Genomic DNA, 21,824 nt, shown 5'->3' on the forward strand with positions numbered 1-21,824 from the left:
AGAGGCCTTGATTTTAGAACTTTGGACCCTCCTGGGCTTCTTAATTACTTTTTGAACCTGAGCCTATTGGGTATACTTTAGTGCTTTACCTGTACTTTGTCATTAGAACAATAATCTAATCTCCTTTGTTATGTTGCTGTGTATGTTTGCCTTGTTTAGCACCGTTACTAGCTCGGATACCTGTGCTACTTACCTGATCTAGTTAAATAATTTTTGTTTTTCTTTTTTTCAAAAATTTGATAAAAATATTAATTTTATTATAATTAAAATATCTTATATCTAATATTTGTGTGTCACTGTAATTTTAGGCAATGTCATTAAGAATCTCTGTCTATAATCTGTGTTAATGGTATCTAAGATCATTAGGGATATGCTGTCAGGTGCATTTGATCTATGGTTGGCTCTCTTCTGACCTGCTTTAACTAGGCTTTGCATTCAAATAGATACATTTCTGAATTAAAAAGATTTTTCTAGAACTGGCCACACATTTTGCTGACATTTAATCTGTTAGATTAACATAGAACTATATGGAACTTTATGGAAATAAAAATTCCTACTAATAATAAAAATGCTCAATAGTGTATAATGCATAGAATTAGTGAATATTTATTTTTAAGTTTTCATGTCAGTCTATTACTTAGCTTCACTTCATTTTCACTGAAAAGCAATTTTCAATGTGCACAGTTCTTTCACATAGCTATTTGCCTTTAATCTTACAAAATCTTTAATCTCACTAAAATCAATTGGTTTGCATTTCTGGTTAATAAAGGAGAAACTCTTTTTGTTTAGAGGTTTTGTAGACATGATGTCACAGTTACACCTGTGGTTATTCAAAGAATCACAGGACCTATATCTCTAGTTAAACATTAGAGGGTCAACTAGTGAGATATCCAGCTTCTATTCCCAAAAGTGTTTAATTCAGTACTTTTTTGACACTAGATGTCCTCAATCTGATGGCCAGCATCATGCAACCCATGTCTTCTAAGTCCAAGTCATCCAGGACCTCCCCAGCCTGCAAATGGACAGTAATATAGAAGCCAGTTATGAGCTCATCTCTCTGTAAATCTCCTTCAAATCTTCAAATTGGCATGCTTATTGTCAACAGTGAATGGCTCCTGGTACTGCTTCTTCCTCTAACTCCAGTCCTGCTGTACAGAGACTGTAAGAGCTTATACCAGGTCAAATGTAGGTACTTACAATGCATGAATTTAAATACATGTAATGATACATGTGATTACAGAGTTGTAATATTTAAGTTGTTTATTCTGTCAAAACTGTTTTTAACTTGATTGGGTGAAGTATAGAACATCTGTATGATTTTATTTTACAGTCAATACCCCCATTCTGTAGCTTTCCTCTTTTCTTCCTATTGGGGAAAATCGTTTTAGTAGGGGAACAGAAAGCTGCAAAACATTTAAATCTTATTGGTCATCAATTTATCTTAATCATTTAAAAACCTAAAATTGGAAAGGGTTATTATTAGGGTTGGTTTAGACCTGCCTCCTGATCAAGCAATCCCACATGGCTCCTGGTGGCTGGCACCTAGCCAGCTCCTCTGCCAATTGCCAATTGCACTGCAGCACTGGTTCTTAAAGAATCATTGTCTGTACCTTTGACACCTGGCTATCTTCTCTATTAGAGCTGTCAAGGGGGGAAATGCTACAATTACAAAAGCTACAAAAGCTTCAACCCCAGACAGCAGTTTGCTGTCATGAGGAAGCAGTAACCACACAACAACTCGTTGGGTAGTGTGAACATAGCCCTACTGGGCCTTATTTAGTATAGCTCTCCAAGGCTGGAGAGGATAAAATGTCATCAGTGAAGCTGGGTGATCCAGCAAACCTTGAATGGATTTCCTAAAACTCATTTGCTATTTGTTAGCAAATGTTTTCAATCCTGGACCAGAATCATTCCAGGATGTCTGGATCACCCAGCTTCACTGATGAACGTGCATTCTCTCCAGCCTTGGAGAGCTTTTTTAAATCACACCCACTCTGTCTTTCTGTCCTAGTGACAACCATTCTCCACTTCACTTTTGTGCTAATTTTAGAGCCATAGAAAGTGAGTTGAATTATTCTTTGTACTAGCATGAGTCCTGGCATGCCTCCTCCTGTTTCACTTTTGCTCCATAATCATGTGAAATCAGTGAAGTTGTTAGTGTAGCTTGCTGACCAACAGTGAGGTGTTGAAGGTCTGAAGCTACATTTTGCAAAATAAAATCCAGCAAGCTGGGGGGTTCCCAGGGCACATAGAAAAATATCTATATCAATACTTGCTGCATTTTTTAAACCTTGAATATTTGAAATAGGTTTGAAATGAACACAAATTTTCCTATATTAATACTATTTGTATGGTATGTGATGATTAATATAAAAATCAGTAAATGTAGTAACAAAATAATATTTTTCTATACTATCAATCTCTGATTACATCTCCAGCTTCTCCTCTTACCTTGCAGCCTTCACAAGTGATGACACCGTAGTGAATTCCTGAAGATTTATCTCCACAAATTTTGCATGGTATCACTTCAATTTGTGCTGAAAAATAGAGAAGAGACAGCTCAGCTGACAAAGCATTTTCTTATTTAGCTTTCCCTATCCCTGGCCAATGACTAAAGCAGAGTTAGATGATTAAAAAGCAAATGCAACATTTATTATTTTGAAGTGGCAAAGGCATCTTAGTTTTAAGCTCCTCTCCAAATACATAATTTAATAGCAATATCCAATATTTGCCTGCTCTAAAACCCAACACAAATATTTTCCTAATCTCTTTGCAATTAAAGTACACATTTCAATGCAACTCAGTATGTGTTTTATATGTAAATGCTTTGCTCAATGGGCTAATGTTTATATCAGTAAAGTAGTTTACACTATTATTTACTTGTTTGCTGTAATAACGCTCATTGGAAAACAAACAGTGTTTAAAATAATGCAATCAGTGTCCAATTCATCTTTGCTGTATTATCTGGTGTGATGCTTATAATCAAGAGGGATTATTTAACTATGAACAATGTAATACTGTATTATACAGTTCTAGCTAACAACAGCCTTCTGCATTTTGTCAGTGGATTGCTCCGGTATGGATACTTGAACATAGCGATTGTGTTCTTGCCTGAAAGGCATTTATGCTTTGTGTCAAAGAAGGACAATTGGAGGGATGTGTAACTGAAAACTCCTGTTATTAATTGTACAAGGTGAAAAGAAGCTATTGCTTTCCTAGAAACATCTTGAATTACTGTAACTAACACTCTCAGTACCAAGTTTCCTTTGCAGTGTTAATGAGAGTCACAGTCTCTAACATTTCCTTCACAATGCATGTCTAATCGTGTAGGATTGCAACATTTTTAGTGGTCTTGAACCATGCTGTCAAGTATTCCGTTTACTTTGTACTTTCACCCAGATGCAGGAAAGACAACGTGGAACTCCGTCCCCAACACATATTAGTTTTGTTTGGAAAATATCTGAAAACAGTGCATATACAAACAATGCTAACAGTCAGTCAGGTGCCTGCATTTATTTCATACTAGAAAAATAGACACCTTGTGTTACTTTATATTTTTCTAATACATTAGGGACTGTAGGAACATTTACGACAGTGGGTTTAACTCCCAAACAGTAGTGAGAAACTAAAAGATCAGCTTTATATGCATGTAAATAAAGTTCACAAATGGCAGCTTCTAATATCTCCTAAAGAGGTCAAAATCAAGGCCCACCATATTGACACACAGACAATTGCCCCCACCACCACACAACCTGCACTGGACACAATGCAGAAAACATTCCATTCAAGCACTTTGGGATTTATTTAAAAGCTGTGAATTATCATTATTATTATTAATAAACAGTATTTATATAGCGTCAACATAATATGCAGCGCTGTACATTAAATAAGTGTTGCAAATGACAGACAGATCCAATGACACAGGAGGAGCAGAGAACCCTGTTCAGAAGAGCTTACAATCTAAGAGGTGGGGAAAGTAGCACACAATAGGAGGGGGATTTGGAATGGTGAAAAGATGGGATTCAAGGGCTCTTTTAAATGAGCAGAAAGTAGGAGCAAGCCGAATTGTACGAGGCCATTCCAGAGAGTTGGGACAGCTCTAGAAAAGTCTTGGAGCTGTGCGTGTGAGAAGGTTATGACTAAGGAAGTCAGTAGTAGGTCATCAGAAGAGAGCGGCTGGGGGAGTATTTTTTTACCAGGTCAGAAAGGTAAGTGGGATAATAACTGTGGAGGGATGTGAAGGCAAAGCACAGGAGCTTGATTTTGATTCTAAGGTGAAATGGAAGCCAATGAAGAGAACTACAAGGAGAGGCAGCAAAAGAGGAGCGATGGGAAGGATGAATGAGTCTGGCTGTAGTAGGGCAGACATAGAATTAACTAAATAATTCTGGGGTTTATTGTTGTTATCTACACTCAGAAGATTGAAGGCAGGACGTATGTGAGTTCTGGTAGCTTACAAGGCGACATATATCATATTTCAATAGTCCTTTATCATGCTTACTCCATGGAAACAAATAATGCTCAATGTAGAGATATAAATAAGTAGAAATATAAATCTTTCATAAATACAGCTAAACAGTTGTAAGCTTGGGTATTTGAATGCTATCTTTCACAGTTTTACTATTTCTTCTTTGCATCACTCAAGTCCTGAAGTGTTACTGAAGTGAATGTATATGCTGATATATATGTTGATTTATATATATATCCTCTATATTATATATAAATGCACTGTAGTGTGTGCGTATATACACACATTGCTTCTATGTATATGACATTTTTTCACCTTGTTCAGATGTTTGAAGACAGTAAAATACATAATTAATTATTGCATTTAAGTGCTAATATTGAAAGATGTTGCTATTGTAGCTTGGCAAATCTATATATTAGGGTGGTTATGCATTTTCTTGCTGTATATTAATGTGCCTTTCAAGCTAACAGAGGTTGAGCACCTCTGATCCAGCCTTATAAAAGAGACTAAGATATAAAAAGACACAGACACCCCCATAAATTGGAGAAATTCTATAAGGTTATTGCAATGAGTATGAATAGCCGATATAATGAGTAAAAACACACTGAATAGCTTAATGTAGGGAAAGTGATAAAATAATAAAAAAACATGAAAGGAATAGTAATTGAAACATATTCTATGAAATAGAGAGGAAATGAACGACAACAGAAAAATATTTAATAAAGAAGGTTTTGTCTATGGTAGAGGTTCTTAATATTTTATTTAGTTGTATACTCCAATATGTCCCTATATACCCTTCCCCAGATCACCATCATCATCAGTACAATTCAAATTGGGTACCAGTGTTAAGCATTGCTGGAAAGTCTGATGTTTGACAAATTTTTCTACTTGGATTTCAGATTCAATAATACAGAGAACCTAGGCTCATTTTTTTTAGGAATTTTTTTCAGAGATCCAGACTCCTATCATTTGGTACATGTTCTCCTAAGGGGGTTGTGCTGGAAGGCTTCACTCTTTCCTCCATTGTTTACAGAACAGGACGCGCCAGAAATGCCATTTTCCAATATGGGGTATGTAATTTATATTATAATCTTAACTCTTCATATTTGCAATTTTATTTAAATGTGTTTCCTTCCAGTTACAGGTCCACCTAGCTACCTTTCATTGAATTTATTTTAGGAAATCGGCACTCATAAAAAACAACTAAAGGCTAAACTAAAATTGTGAGGGGATGTCTGATTCTCTGTTTTATAAATAGAGCCCTAAACATATGCCATGGCAGAAACACCTCTAAGCACAGGTTAGATGCTTATGGTTATATTTCTGTGTTGGGTATTGTTCATAGTAAATTTTATTATTATTATTCATAGTAAATTTTAGGGAAGACTCTGCCGGTTGAAAACTAATCCCAATTAAACACAGAGAGTTCAGCCTGCTTAGTTCATAAACTTTTTGTTTAGGCAATACTGTAACATACCTATCCACTTCTTTTTGTAATCCCAGAAATCTGGGAACCCCTGGTTATTATGCAGGTAAACTATTCACAAACACTCCCACTGCAGACACTATGCTGTCTCCACCGCACATAATGCCTTGATGTTAGCTCTATTCTTTTAAAATACTTCTTCAAAAAAAGCCTCTGCATTATCTTATTGCCCAACTTCCTGTTAAAGAGACCAACCTCTGCTTTATTTACCATAAATAATTCATTTAATTTGATGCATGGGGTCTACAGTACAATGACAGCAGCACACCCACCAATTTTCTGAAACCTAACCCACTTTGTATTTTGCAATGGTAACTTCTGAACATATACAGAACTTGAAGCAATCAGCAATTTACCACCAAATATACTTCTGTTTAAATATATACCTTAAATAGTAATGGACTTTATACATATATTATTATAATGTCACAATAAAAATATTAGTATTAGATTATTTTGATACAACCCAGTAATAGCATTAGTATTGCATAAAGTATGCTTGTTTCATGGACATGTAAGCTAATGACTGTTTATACAGAAGGCTTTGATTTGTGTGCTTACAAGCAATCCAAAATGGCGCATGTGTTGTATATGAACCTTTTACTGACTTGCCAAGGTACTGGTAACAGCTGAGAGAACAGGCCTGCATGTACTGCCTGGAGGGAATGGTCAGATTGAACAGAGGCCCTCTCTTGCATGTTAATCTTTCATGCCAAAAGCAGAGTAAAGAGCCATCCACCACTCCAGGGACACAGGTAGCAGAGAGAAGAACATATCATGCCCGACCAAGCATAATCCTTACAATGCTCCCTGAAGGTAAGGATTTGTAAATATGACTGCTGCAGACATTTTGGCTGTGTAGGTTTACATTGAGTTTGTAAATGACAATAAATCTCAACTAATTCAGATTATTGTGTTTATTTATTACCCTAAACATATTCTATAGTGCTTTACCAAGTACCTCAAGCAAACTATCCTACCAGTGAAAATACATGTGTTTAGGATATATACTGCAACAGGAGTAACATACTGTTACATACTGCAAAATATGTGCAAAACACTACATTTATGCAATATTCCATTCTTTTTTGTTTTATCAATTTCACCTTGAAATGTAACTGTTTAAAATCAAACACATAATATGAGCATGTTTCAAAATTTGGTCAAACAATTTCTATTTTTTTTATTTCTGCATAGAGCTGTATGTTTGTTCTGCTGATACTGCACACTTTCCCTAAAGAGATTAGGATTCTAATCCCAAATATTATACTGTGCAGTCCATCTTATATTTGAGCTCATCAGATCCAGTATCCTGCATGTAATCTCCAGCAGCATTACCTAGTGTTTATATAAGCTGCTGCTGTTTGAGCAATGATGACTGAGCTCTTTCAATACACTCATACAAAAATAAACGTGCGTTATACCAATGTATATACGACGTATGTGTAGTACTGGGTACTTGAATGTAAGAGCTAACGCTGAGAGTCCTTTTTAATCAATAAACCCCTGAAGCAGATGCCAATTTAAAAGGGTGATAACATTCCTAATATACTCAACATACAGGCAGCAGACTTGTCGCCATTTTTTTGCTTTCACCTGTCTTTCTTTTTAAATAGGCAGTATTGGGTATTGCATCCGTTAAAAGCACAAATTACTTTTAATTTACAAATTACTAGAGTTTAAGCATTGCAAAACTGTGCAGTATATGATTAAAGGTACAGTTTATGTATTAGGGTAGCAAAAGAATCTTTTAGAATAGATGTTATTAAGGATTACTTCTTTTTAATATATATACATTGAAACTGTGGTCCAAGCTAGATGAATAAACCTTAATATAGTAACATGGAGAAGTGAACAAAAATGCAAACAAAGCCAGAGAAAAAAAATCAGAGGCTGGCTCAACCCACCAGTGTCCATCTTTTACTGAAATTACACATTTGGTTTAATTACCTAATATTAATAACTACATACTATCTTCTTTTAGTGTTTTTATACCAACTGAGTGACTTATTTTACCATGCTGTTTGGTGCAACATGACTTACAACTCTTAGTCTGCGTACACATGTGCAATAATTGTTGTAAAGAAACGATCCACGAAAAAGATCGTTTGATAATTGTTAACAAAAAAAGTGCACAACCACTGGTCAACAACACCGACGAACCAGGAATCTCGCTGGAAACGAATGACCTTTCGGGCGGATCTGATTGGTAGACGATTGTTCGTAATCTATTGTGTGTACCGTCGTTCAGTGATCGTGGATTGTTCTGTGATACACTTTCTCCTGTACATGTCACTTCCTGCATCGCTTGAACGATCGTTTAAACCTAGTGTGTACATTATTGGTGGATTATTTTTGAACGATCAGCATGTACAGAATTGTGCAGAATAAGATTGTTCAAAATAATCGTGAATAATCGCGGATCCTTTGTTTTCAAACAAGAATATATTGCCCATAAAGCCCATATTGTTGTCAAATATAATAAATCTCTTACACAAATAGTGTAACAATGTTAAAAAAAACTTCCAAAGGAAGCAATACACATCTCATTAATTCACTATTATATGAGCTGAGAGTATTTTTGCCAAGTGTTGCTTACAGTTATCATTTGTAACTAAATAAGCCACATGATACAGTGACCTATAGTAGCAGAGTGGAAAAGATCAAGTGACTGAATCATTTCCTTTTGTAACATCATTATAATTTAACTGTTGGCAACACAGAAAATATCTCTATCTAATAAGGCAACAATGACTTTGTCTACTATAAAAGCATATCAAGACCAGAGCAGATTGCAGGCAGACATGCCAAACACCTTTGTCACATCAGTGGGATTAGAGAAGGGGTATGTGATATAACCAAGAATAAAGCTACGTACACACGTCCAATGCTTCTCGTCCGATAATCGGCTCAGGGCCGATATCGGATGAGAATCTGGCGTGTGTACAGCGCCCGATCACGGCGTACGATCCTAATAGAATCGGAGGGGCAGAGCGCTCAGCAGGGTGCCGCTCCGTCGTTCTCCCCCTTCCCTCTCCATAGAGCAGAGCAGTGCTGTATGTACAGTGCTCGTTCATGCATCGTGCAGTCCTTAGTCGTTGGGGAGGATCGTGAAAGATCCTTTCCAACGACCATTATTGCACGTGTGTATACAGCTTAAGTTAATTCACAGACCCAAACACATTTAATGGAATATATCCCATAGTCTCCAAGACCTGGTATCTACCCTGCCTGCCACTAGGGAATCATAGCTTTTTTTCCTGTCCATACAGCGTCAGGCTGCCCTAGGCCAACATCAACCTTCACCATTACCCTACCTCTTTTGCTTGTAGCCTGAGCTAATATTTATGATAATACAGGTAGTCCCCAAGTTACATACCAGATATGGACTGTAGGTTTGTTCTTAAGTTGAATTTGTATGTAAGTTGGAACAGTTACATTATTTTAATAAATGCAATTAGGACAGATGTTTGTCTCAACATATTATTAGGCGGCATGGTGTCAGTTATTGTATAAAAGCAAAAATAAACATAAACTTTATGAAGCCTAGACATTCATTATGTTCTGGAGCAAGCTTTGCTTTGATATGCAAAAAGAAACTGCAGAGTTTGTCTTAGTCATTAAGGAGTTACGCAAAAGATTTCTTCTGCAAGTCATGCAAAATGCCCCCTCCCCCAACAAGCCTCCATCTGTACACGAACCAGCAGGGAATCCCTTTTCATATCTAGGAGTTGTAAATTTGTCACATGTCCTTTACTTAGGGACTACCTGTATTACAAACACATACACTAACTACTCAGTTGGTATTAAATAAAGTCATATTGTAGCTGTCCACCCCTCATCCCTTCCAGGAGAAAGAATGAGCACCAAACACCCATTCTGCCATTGATCTCATTTTTCACCTCAAAAAAATCGAAGGAGTTGAAATGGCAGTGAGAAGAGTAGAGAAGGTATGAAGCCTTTAGATAAATGTAAACTGTTGCAAGGGTAAGAATGTAAACTATACATGTTTTATTTAAATCTGTCTTGCTGATTTCCTTTTTTAGGAGTATGTGCATTTGGTTCTACTTTAATTTAGCTGAGATATAGCTGTATGTAAATGTTTAAGGGCTCTAAGTATATTAAAACGCCATCAAACACAAATCATGATGTCATGGTCCTGGATCCCTGTTTTATAGCGAAAAAACCTTTGTAGAAATCCTCCATGACAAAGAGTATATTTAGTCTATTGGGTCACTAATTTTATTCTGTGAGATAATTGAAAATACCAATGTTCAACAACAATCCATTAATGGTTAGTAACCTGAACTGATTTTAATGCAGACCTCTCTGTCCAAATAATATCAAACTAAATAATTGAAATATAAGAACAAAACATACATTTAAGAAGGTATTGGTACTGTTTAGCTGTCATAAATAAATAAAAGAATGTTTTGGCTTTATATGCATCTTAATTAATAAGTAATGATCAGTTTTCCTTATTTTAACATAATAAATGTTTTATAGTGCACAGTGTTGTAGTAAATGGCACAAACTAAAGGATACAACAACCAGTTCACAAAAACAAAGTAATAAATTATTGCTTCATTGATTGGTCCATTGGTAATATCCAAAAAGGCACTGGATCCTAAATAGTGAAAATATGACATCTGTAAAACATTTAGCCTAACATGACTTTCTTATATTTTAATAAAACTAAAATATTTAGGTAAAAGTGATCAGATAGCAGAGTGTACAGATTATGTTATGTTGTAGCTCAAGAGCCAATCAAAATGCAGCTTTGAGCAGCTAAATCCTGTACATTATTGCACACTACTCTCCTAACCACTTTATTCTGGGAAAGCTCACAAATGAAACCTCATTCTATTTGCCAGTGGTTTATTCTCTTTAATCAATGATTAAAACATTGATGACTGACACTGAAAAATTCTTGCCGTATACAAAATGTAGACGGATCATTTGGATAGGTTAAAAACCCAGCAGCTCTGGTTAGTTATTCTAATGACTATAGAGATTAGCTGATGTGAAGCACACTACAACACAACACTATGTGCATAGATTACCAGAGGAAAACGACAGTTGGTATAACACCAGCACTCACCAATCACATCTGACTTCAGTCTAAGATAGTTCTCACACATTCTGTGCTGATAAAAACCTGAAAAGTAAATATTATTCCCTTAACCATCCAACCTGCACAATGCACCAGTAGTCTTTGAGACTGCATTAATGAGATTAAAGGAGAGGGATGTCAGAGGCATTGAGTGTTCCATTTCATTACGTAAGGATGACTGACAGCACAGGAAGAAAAAAGTCACAGGATTATTTTTTCACCAAAATGATCTGAATGACTGCTTTCCTATGTTCTCTGCCTAATTATGATATTTAAACATACTCTTATTCGTTGTACTGATTGTCACCATACCAGATAGATAGATTTGTAACTAGTTTACATAAAGCGGAACCAAACCTATTTTTTTTTATTTGTGAGCAGGCAGTTTCTTTATTGCAGTAATGGGATATGTCTCTTCTTTAATAAAACAAACTTATCTGCCTGTTCACAATCTTCTCTATTATGTATGCACAGCTCAGTGTACAATCCTGGCAGAGACCTCCCGCATGCATGTACCGGAGCTACATCCCTCCAGGTAGCAAATCAAGATGGTCAAAAGATCCTGAACCAGAAAGAGGATCAGGTGAAGATTTCGGCAATGGTACCAGAACACAGGGAGGTGACTTTACTTAAAAATTTGCAAACATGCAAGTAACTTTATTTCATTACAGGAGAATCCATGGTCCATCCCTTCTGCATCCAAGAACCTGCCTACCTTACATTTAGGTTTAGTTCCACTTTTATTAACACTCTTGTTTCTTGGACAGAAAATATTTTACAATTAGGCTAGCACTGAATGCATAAAGTTTTTATCAATGGTGAAATTCCTTTGACTTTTTGATTGGTCTTTACAGAAAAAGAGAAACACTATAAACAATGGGGACATAACTGAAAAAACATGACTTATTTTTTTATTCTCTTCATTCTCCCAACCTATAAACCTTTCTGTTTTCATTTCATTCCTTATTTAAGAACCACTAAAATCATGCATAGCTTCTTGAAAATACCAGAGCACCTTGCCTCAGTGTTCATAAAAGACAGCCCTGGTACCAGCAATGAACAGGCTTTTTAGGAAGTTGCTGGTCCTTCCTGCGATCTGGTCCCGAGTTGTCTTGGAATTCCTCTTTGTCTTTCCACTTTTGGAAGGGCTGGGCACCGCCATCTTCACTCTTCTTTTCTATCTTCATCCTCAGTCTTCTTGGCACATCACCCGATCTTGTACTGCGCAGGTGCGAGATCGGGTGACGTAGCCCATTGTGAAGAGGAAAAAATGTGTGAGATTGGCATCTCTTTCCCCTAAAAGAAAATGCCCCTTCTGCACATGCCTGAGATCTCGGGAATGTGCAGAAGGAGCAGCCAGAGCCTCCTAGGATGCCTGACGAAAGTATGCTCCAGGGAGGCTTAGCCTTTCTATTCAGTTTTGATTGTCTAGGCGACCAGGACTGAAAGGGAAGGTCTTGCACTTAAAAAAATACAAAATTAATAACATTTCTCTTTACATATAAGGGTTGTCTACTCTTTATGTAAAGCCAAAATGTTGAGTTTAGGTACGCTTTACTGTTGAGCCTCCATATTTGTAAATTATGTAATAAAAATGTAATTTATCTTTAGGGTGAACCCTGGACAGCCAGGTTAGGTAGGAAATGACTGGATGATGGTGGATGCCCTCCAGCCAGGAAATGAGGCAAGCTCTATCTGCTGATCCCAATTCCAGTTCCACAGAATTATTTACAACTATACAAGAGTAAAGGTAAGATTGTTCAGCTTCAGCAATAAAATTAATACAAATTCTTATTATAAGATGCATCTACAAACGATGAAACAAATATAGATTTCTTTTGAAAAACCAAAGGAAACACGCTTGATCATGTAATCATTACCACCAAACACTTTGAAATAAATGAAGATATGATAAAAATGCAAACACTTTGACTAGTGCAATGATTTTTCATTGCCTGCTCATAGGAGAAATTAAGAAAAAAATGTCAAATAAAGCATCCAAGTTGTTCTTTAATAATTTATTGTGCCTGCTGTTAACAGGAACTAGATAGTGAAACTGAAGTGAAGAGAACTGCACAGGCTTCATATATATTTTAAGCACAGAGCACTCTCACCAAAGAAAAATGAAGAAGATGGATTTGGTGGAATGCATACTTCAATATGTGAGGTTGTTAACAAAAGTGAAATGCCACAATAAATAACGTCTTTAAACATGACGTGTAACCCCTTCACCTCTGGAAAACTTGGTAATGCACCACTCGGCATAACATGAATGGCTAAAATCTTTCCCAATTTAGTCTGATTTATGAATGATTTTATCAGTAGAGAACAATTTTTATCTTTTAATCCAAGAAAGTGTACATTTATATCCAGTAAACACAATATTTTGGGCAACCTAAATCTAAGTCTGCCATCTGCTACTAAGTGCTAAATGTGGCTAATGCGCTATGTTGGTCAAAAACACAAATATCATTACACACATTGGCCCTACTGGTATGTGCTATACATTGTATAACAAGGACTCCAATAGAATCCTGCAGGGTGTAAGTGATTCTTCCTGATACTTCCAATGCATTGACATTTTAACATTGTCCAAAGGGCGTGGTGTTATCAGAAATTAGAAGGAACTGCAAAAATACATCTATATGTTTACAGTTTGCTATAAAAGATAATATGACCAAACTGTACAAGGTGTTATTGTACGACACACACTCAAAATTTAGGCCTAACTGGTCTGCTGTGAAAGAATAACAAATATTATGGTTATTTTCATGTGTTATCCAAATACAGGTAGTGCCCCAATCTGTTCATATGTTGAGTAACAATTTACATTCTTGTTCCTACTTCCTGTGCTTATTTAAAGACTATCCAAGACCTTTTAAAATAAATGAGGTATGAGAGGGGTGCTCTATATCAGCATATAACTGAATTCCTGTATAGATAATACATTGATGAAAACTGGAAACTGTCATTTTGATACTTTTTTGCCTAACTTGGCAGAAAACATGGAGCAATTAGCAGCAAAGCAAATGTGCATGAATGTCAAATGTCTCAATTCTTGGACAGCTTTTGTATAATGATTGGGACATAAATTTATTATTGAAGATATAGTGAATGTTATAATGAACTTAAAGCTAAATTTAAAAAACATGTTTTTTGTTTTTTTTCAATACAGATAATGGAAATATCTGACCCCATTTAATATAATTTATTAAGGACTCAAGTATAGCAGTATAGCACACGGGCACTCAATATAAATGGGCAGCACTGTGGCTCAAAGGTTAGCACTCTGGCCTTTGTAGCGCTGGGTCCCAGGATCAAATCTCAGCCAGGACACTACCTGCATGGAGTTTGCTGGTTTTCCTTGTGTTTGTGTGGGTTTCCTCCCACATTACAAAAACATGCAGTTAGGTTAATTGATTTCCCCCTTAGACTGTATCATAGGGACATTAGATTGTGAGTCCCTTTGAGGGACAGCTAGTGATATGTACTTTGTACAGCACTGCATAATATGTTGGTGCTATATAAATACTGTGTAATAATAACAATGAATGTCATCACATTCTACCAGAGTGTGTTACCATTTGTTGCGATAATATGAACATTACCATTGCTAAATAATAAAAGGCCTAAGACTTAATCCCCCTTTCTAAAATTTGACTTCCTATCTGCCTCATACTCATCACACCTTGCCCTACACTAGGGGTCATTGTGCTAAAACATTGCAATCCAACACTAAATGAATGCATTGTTAAGAAAGTCTACTTCAAATTATGTTATTTTTTAACATTTTCCCAAGTTCAAGGGGTATCTGATATGTGATAAGGAAAAGTAAATGTGCTGTTTTTAGACCCGTGTGTCCTAGATCTTGTAAAATGCTTAAAATAGACAAAAAAATATTTGGAACACAGCCAACCACCTACTGGCAACATTTTACCACTTACACATTATGGCAATGTCTTCTGAACGTACATGGTTTGTTTTACAATTGCCAGGTATGTTAAATAGAAAGTAGAAAATGATTAAACAAATGTTAAAAATATTTTCAACTTTCTGCTAGACAGAGTGGTCTCATTTTAGATTAAATATAAGTTACTAAGCAGGCGAACACATATAAAATATTCTTAGTTTTTGGTGTGCCTTTGAAGACTGGCATTTTTTAAAAGAAAGCTGTGCACTATTTAGCCCTTTTACTCTACTTTTTTCCTGTCCTTTGTAGATAATACCATTGCATAGACTTCCAACCCTTTAGAATGACAGACGTTTTTCATAAGCGAACACTGCACAAGGAAGAAAAGAGGTTGGTGTCAGAGAATAAAAGAGACTAGGTCCTTTGGCCTGATGTTCATGTTACCCAAAATAACAGTGGATAACAGGGGAGGAAGCTCAAATATTATTTGAGGTGGGCAAAGTGTGTTCACTGCTTTGATGCTTTCTGTGGCTTCATACCTTTCATTTGTGTGGTTTTCTAACTCAAATCACTTTTTTTGGAACTAGGATAAGGTATAGGAGAGCAAAGTATCATTTTAAAGTCTTCCTTTGATGTACATTGGCTCTGCATGACACATCCATTTGAATTACCCGTATAATTACATGAACCAAACAAAGTGGCTAAACTTGATGACCTCAGTTGGTGGTCATATACTTTTTATTTAATATTATTTTATTCTATGATAAATTTAATTTGGATTTTTAAAATTTAAACCTAAAAGTTTAGAATGTTAGATGAGCCTTTAACCTTAGCTTTTTATGTTCTACTTCCATGTAACTTGTTCAAGCACCGGAGGTTTAAAAGTAATATCCATGTTTCAATTAGAAATGCCCAGTAAATGTACGGACGCTTCTATACATTCTGAATGACAAGATAAAATAATTGTCAATACTCAAAAGGAGCAGAAGGGTAGGTGTTCTGAGCTTGATGGGATCTGGAAAGTTCAATCTCTATGTGTTGTAAGCTGTCATCAAAGCATTTACCGGACATTGGTTTTTGGAGCTCACATTGACCTCACTGAAGTAGATACCACTATGGGTTTGAAGGTAGATATATCCTACAGTATTTTTTACTGTGGATACAAAGAAGCTACAGCATGTTACATTCTGTGGATACTGGGAATGAAACGTAACCAATAACCGCCTTTCTATATCAGATACAAATAAATGTCACCAGAGTAAGAGGTTATTGTATGATCAGTTCTTATAATATCTTCATTTATGATTAGCTTTAGGCATACCTTTATTATGTAAACCATTATGTTTTTACTGAACATGCTTTTGATTACCATATTTTTTGCCGTATAAGACGCACTTTTTCTTCCCCAAAACTGGGGGGAAAAAGTTAGTGCGTCCTATACAACAAATGTGTTATAAAATAATTAAAATAATATACGCACCTGATACCCGATCCTGCGTGTGTCTCTGGCTGCATGCAGCATCTGTCTCTTCTCTCCTCTGCCAGCATCGTGTCTTCTCCTGTCTGTAAAGCAGAGCGAAAGAAGCCGGCACAGCGCCACCTGCTGTTCCCTGTCCTAACTGCCGTACAGTGGAAAAAAAGCACAGAGTGATCAGAAGGGGAATTTGAATGACAGAGTGATCAGAAGGGAAATTTGAATGACACAGAGTGATCAGAAAGGGAATTTGAAAGGCACAGAGTGATCAGAAAGGGAATTTGAATGGCACATGAGTGATCAGAAGGGGAATACCGGTATGAATGGCACATGAGTGATCAGAAGGGGAATAATCTTTCAGAATCTTTTTTTTCTAGATTTTCTTCCTTTAAAATTGGGTGCGTCTTATATTCCAGAGCGTCTTATACGGCGAAAAATACGGTATATTTAGGTGGTAAATATGTATTGTAACTTTCCCTTAGCAAGACAGTTGAGGTAGCCACATGAAATACAATGTGATAGTACAATCTCTCTAACCTTTACTGATATCTTTATAGAAGTTAAGCCTAATCAGCCTATTCAGATTATATCTATGAAGCCCCTTGCACTGCACTGTTCTTGGGAGCATAAAGAAGACTGTAAAAGCAGAAATAGGTATACCCAACAAAATTATAATACTGACACGACACAATAGTAATAAATTCCAAATTGTACAAATAACCAAAGCCCTATCTGCCATGCAAGCTCTTACGTTATCCAAAATTATTTATTTGATCAAAATTAATAACATGCATTAACATATTATGTAATATAAACTACACAAAAAATACTCTTTCATTGGTCATACATACAAGCATATAGTAGTGATTTTGGGTAAAAAATGATCCCAATTTTGGTATGTATTTGGACTGTGACAAGATACTGAATCATGACCACTAAGCACAAGAACAAAGAGCTACATAAGTATGCTGCTACCCCTAATCAATCTTGCTAATTGGAACTGGAATTCTTTTCTGGAAAAAAACCCCTAAAAGATCCAAACTATATTAGCTGATATTTCCATAGCAATCTTTATATTAGGAAATAAGGGCCAATGACTGCCTAAATAGGTCTTGCGCAATAAAGTTAGGTAACAATAAATACATAATATTCTACAAAAATTAGAAACATAAATGTTATGAGGAAAATACAAAAAGAAAATGAGCTATGGCTAATAATAATAACGGGACAAAAAAAAAGGTAGATAAAATATTTAAATATTTGATGTAATAGGCGGATATGTTCAAGTATCCCCTATGACAGTACAATTTAAAAAAACAGATAAAAAGTGATTAGATGATTAAATAATAGCCCCTCTATTTTGTAAGCCACTTGCATTTTAAATATATATAGTAGGTAAAAATAATTCTCACTAGATTACAATATCATTTGCCTTCATTTTGCAATTAATAGTGATAAGTCTTTTATGTTGTCACTTGTAATCCAGATACTTCTACACCTCATCAAGCTAAACTTTTAATTGACGATTTGCAAAGACTAAGGGGAAAATAATAGCTCCTTAAATACCATCTAGAGAAGAGCAAATTAACTTAACATAGAACAATGAATAGGTAATTACAAAATGTCAATCCTTGTTTACCTAATGGAATCCATGCAGAAAATAAAGCAGGTAACAGAACAGTGTATTTGGAAAAGGACATGGTATCCTGATGTATGGATCCAACAATTAGGGTAAGCAATTAAAATCAGCAACATGATATTCTTTATATCTATATATCAATAAATATCTATAATTATAGAGACCATGTGACATGTGAACTACTAGGACAGGTATTATTGTAGATTGCATTCTTGAAGCAGAAATTAACTTTTATTTTTGTCATCCCTCTAAATAAGCTAGGAAAAAATTGTGCATGCACACAACTGGTTTTCCTTTGATTGCATCAAAACCTCCATCAAGTAAAAAAATCCTTCAATACCTCTCCTCTGCAGCAACGAAGGAGGTTCTTACACAGGTACACAGTGGTGTAACTTTTCCTAACCAAACATAATATCCATAAATTACTACTCAATCTTTTTTTATCTAGCAATATATGTGAGTTAGGGTGGTTTCAGCACCACACTATTTTCCTCTATTTCTTTGCAGCCCTATCTAAAAAACCATGGAGAGCAACAAAGACAGGGTGTCAAGTTCTTAATAGCAAATTAGATATGTATTTGCAGATTTTAATGCATGCACATTTTTCCTAATATATAGTAGAGACAGGAAAGTGCAATGTGTTTTTGGTGTAGCCTGCATGTTGTATAGCTAAAAATGCCAACAGTGTTAGTTTGGCTGTCCTATAACCATCTCATAGTCTTCAAAGCTGTAGGTAACTAATTAAGAAAATAAGGACATTGGTAATGCTCAGTGCTGGATCAATAATATAATACATGTACATGTCTACTCTATGATTTAGGTGTAAAGCAAGCCTGGTGCAGGTTTCTCCTTTCCTGGTTTTCCTGCTGGAAGCATCCATGCTCCCCCTTACAGGAGAACTAAGGGTAGCCAAAAAATAGAATTATAACATAGCAAGTTAAATGTTGTGTACAAGGTTGAAAACATTTCCTTAAAACCTGTTCTTTACATCCTTTTCTCAGATGACATCACTTTCTCTATTTGTTGCCACAGTTTGCAACTGCTAAGTCTTCTAAGACGTGTTGATGTAATTGAGAGAGGTTTCTCTCTTTAGGCTGTGTTAGATGAATAAACGTATCCCTGGCATCCCTTAGGATCTGCATGACTACTAGCTCATCAGTTGCTTGAAAACAAAAATAAAAAAGCAGCCCCATCTAAAGGGTGCTGCAGATGCATTCTTTTATAAAAACAAAACTCAGCTACGTGAAAGAGGAGGTAATGTGCATCTGAAATTACTTTCTGGGCAACTAAATAGTAGAACCCTATCCACCACACCGTTTAGGTTTTACGGAAGAAGGCAGGTAGGAATTTTAAATTGATATTTTAATGAAATTTTTTTAAAGGTAAGCCAGTGGAGTGTTTGTTCGGCATTTATTTTGCCATAGTTTTCTGAGACTAAATGTTGCATGATTCTGTGTCCAAGAATAGAGTCAGGGGTGTAAATAGTGAACATGACCTTAAGCGAGCTATTGGTCTAGCTCCCATTGTTTCTAACACCAATGAACTTCACAATACAGACTTTTCAGCTAGGTACACACTTGCAATAATTATCGTTAGAAAACAAATGACTAATGATTATGCATGACTATGCACGATTATTTTGAACGATCATATTGTGCACAATTCCGTACATGTTGTAACAATACGATAGTTCAAATATAATCCACCAATAGTGTACACATGCTGCATATGGTCGTTTGAACGATGCGGGAAGTGACATGTAAAGGAGAAAGTGTACTGCAGAACCATCCATGATCACTGAATGACCGTACACACAATAGATACTGAACAATCGTCACTCAATCAGATATGCCGGGACAGTCGTTCATTTCCAGCACCAATCCTCGTTCATCGGCATCGTTGTGCACTTTTTTTGTTCACGATTATCGGTCCTTAGTCAATGATAATTATTGCATCTGTGTACGCAGCTTAAGGTCAGACTGCACAGGTGGCTTTGTATGAAATGGAGGTAGAACTGGGACAGGTGGTGGGTGGGCAGAGATGGGACATGGGCTGGTCGGAAAGGGACAGAACAAGCAGAATGTGTACAGGATCTTTGGGATAATTGGAACAGAATAATGATAATCCTGCAAAAATTACTCTTGGCTATGGTGTGTTTAGATCAGCAACATCAGACAGTAACCTACATGGGAGTAGTCATGGGAGCTGTCACATGAATGCATGAAACAGAAACAGATGTCCAATCCATCGGACACAATATGACAATTACAGTGCTTCACAATAGGCATTTTACAAGTTATCAATAAAAACATTTTATAGGCATAGAAAAAAATGGTAAACTAGCGTCAATACACTGCTAAAATGTGACTTTGCCTCAAAAATAGGCTTTAAAAAGAGTAGGCTTAACATTTACTACAACATATTGATGGTTTTACATGTGTTTGTATCAATACACATTTATTTGTGTCCAAATGTGTTTGCCTGTGAATGTATCTAAGTAGTGATTATATCTCACACAGCTTCCCTAAGGCAATATCTGTGGATGGAAGCTAAGTATAAAATATCCACCATTACGCTGCAGTAGTTATGTAACCTGACAGACTGTCTGAATGTACTTACTTTTCTCTTTATCTACTCAAGGGATCATCAATAATAGATGATCATACAAATTGATTGGATTGTACTAGGGAGAGCTTTAAGTGAAATTTGAGTCAGATACATAAATACTGTAATACTCTTTTTAGCAGGTATAAAATACATACTGGGATTCACTTAGTATTTAGTACTTAAGAGCTCAGTTGCAAATAAAAAAATGAAAAAAAGATATATTCTATTGCGTAGGAAAAGATAAACATGTTGTGTTTTCAAGTGTCTGAATGCTAAAAAAAAATAAAATTTTACAAAAACCATCATGGTCATATGAAGGGGAAAACAAGACAGTAAGGCAGAGCTTATTTAGACTTTATGCCTTGCAAACACATCAACAGTGAAAAGTAGTCATTACTTTGACTGTCACTAATAACCACTAACCAAATATATACAAACTGACAAAAGTTACGAACATCTCTGGATCTTGGAAACATCAATGCTAGCAATATATCTCTCTATAAAAAAAAAAGGTACAGAGTATCACAGAGCAGTTAAAATATAGATACGTTAAAAATGTCCCAGAATTATCAGACATCATCATCAAGACAAGTACATATAAAAATTAAATTTAGTAAATCATTTAACAGCCATCTTCTAATATTGTAAAACGTAGTAATCAAAAATAATGTAGGATGAGCATTTACAGATATGGATAAGCATTTATGGTGGACATTTATCAAGACTTCCGATTGAAGATCAACATCCTTAATGGGCATATTGTGTTATTGTGTTAAGTGCTGAGATATAATTTACCACTCCTAAAATACTGGGTTACCTGTTGGTAGCATTATTTGTCACTGAAACATTCCTAAACTTTTCTCGTAAACAGCTATTTATATATATATATATATATATATATATATATATTATTTTTATTATTATTAAACAGGATTTTATAAAGGGCCAACATATTACGCAGTGCTGTACATTAAAAAAAAAAAAAAAAAAAATATATATATATATATATATATATATATATATATAGCAAATTGGTTTCCAACCATCAGACAAATTAATACAATAAATGTTCATATGAAGGTCATACGGGCAAAAAACTTTAAATATATACTTGAGGGTTAAGCATC

General features: G+C 35.6%; 1 protein-coding gene across 2 annotated transcripts in view; it reads right to left on the reverse strand.

The window, feature by feature from the left end:
- The window catches only part of RORB (RAR related orphan receptor B), a 147,750-nt gene that overhangs the window by 30,857 nt on the left and 95,069 nt on the right, over nt 1-21,824 (reverse strand). Inside the window, exons 1-2 of one of the 2 annotated variants that reach the window (XM_072404142.1) lie at nt 11,056-11,148; nt 2,452-2,537 (exon numbers count right to left, since the gene is read on the reverse strand). In XM_072404142.1, the coding sequence (XP_072260243.1) occupies nt 2,452-2,537; nt 11,056-11,095 (126 nt within the window). In that variant the 5' untranslated portion in view covers nt 11,096-11,148. Of the gene's footprint in view, nt 1-2,451; nt 2,538-11,055; nt 11,149-21,824 lie in introns of those variants that run through there. The other variant, XM_072404143.1, reaches the window with a different exon arrangement.

The sequence above is a fragment of the Pyxicephalus adspersus genome, chromosome 3 (assembly GCF_032062135.1).
Source record: "Pyxicephalus adspersus chromosome 3, UCB_Pads_2.0, whole genome shotgun sequence".
In the NCBI taxonomy this organism is placed as follows: Eukaryota; Metazoa; Chordata; class Amphibia; order Anura; family Pyxicephalidae; genus Pyxicephalus; species Pyxicephalus adspersus.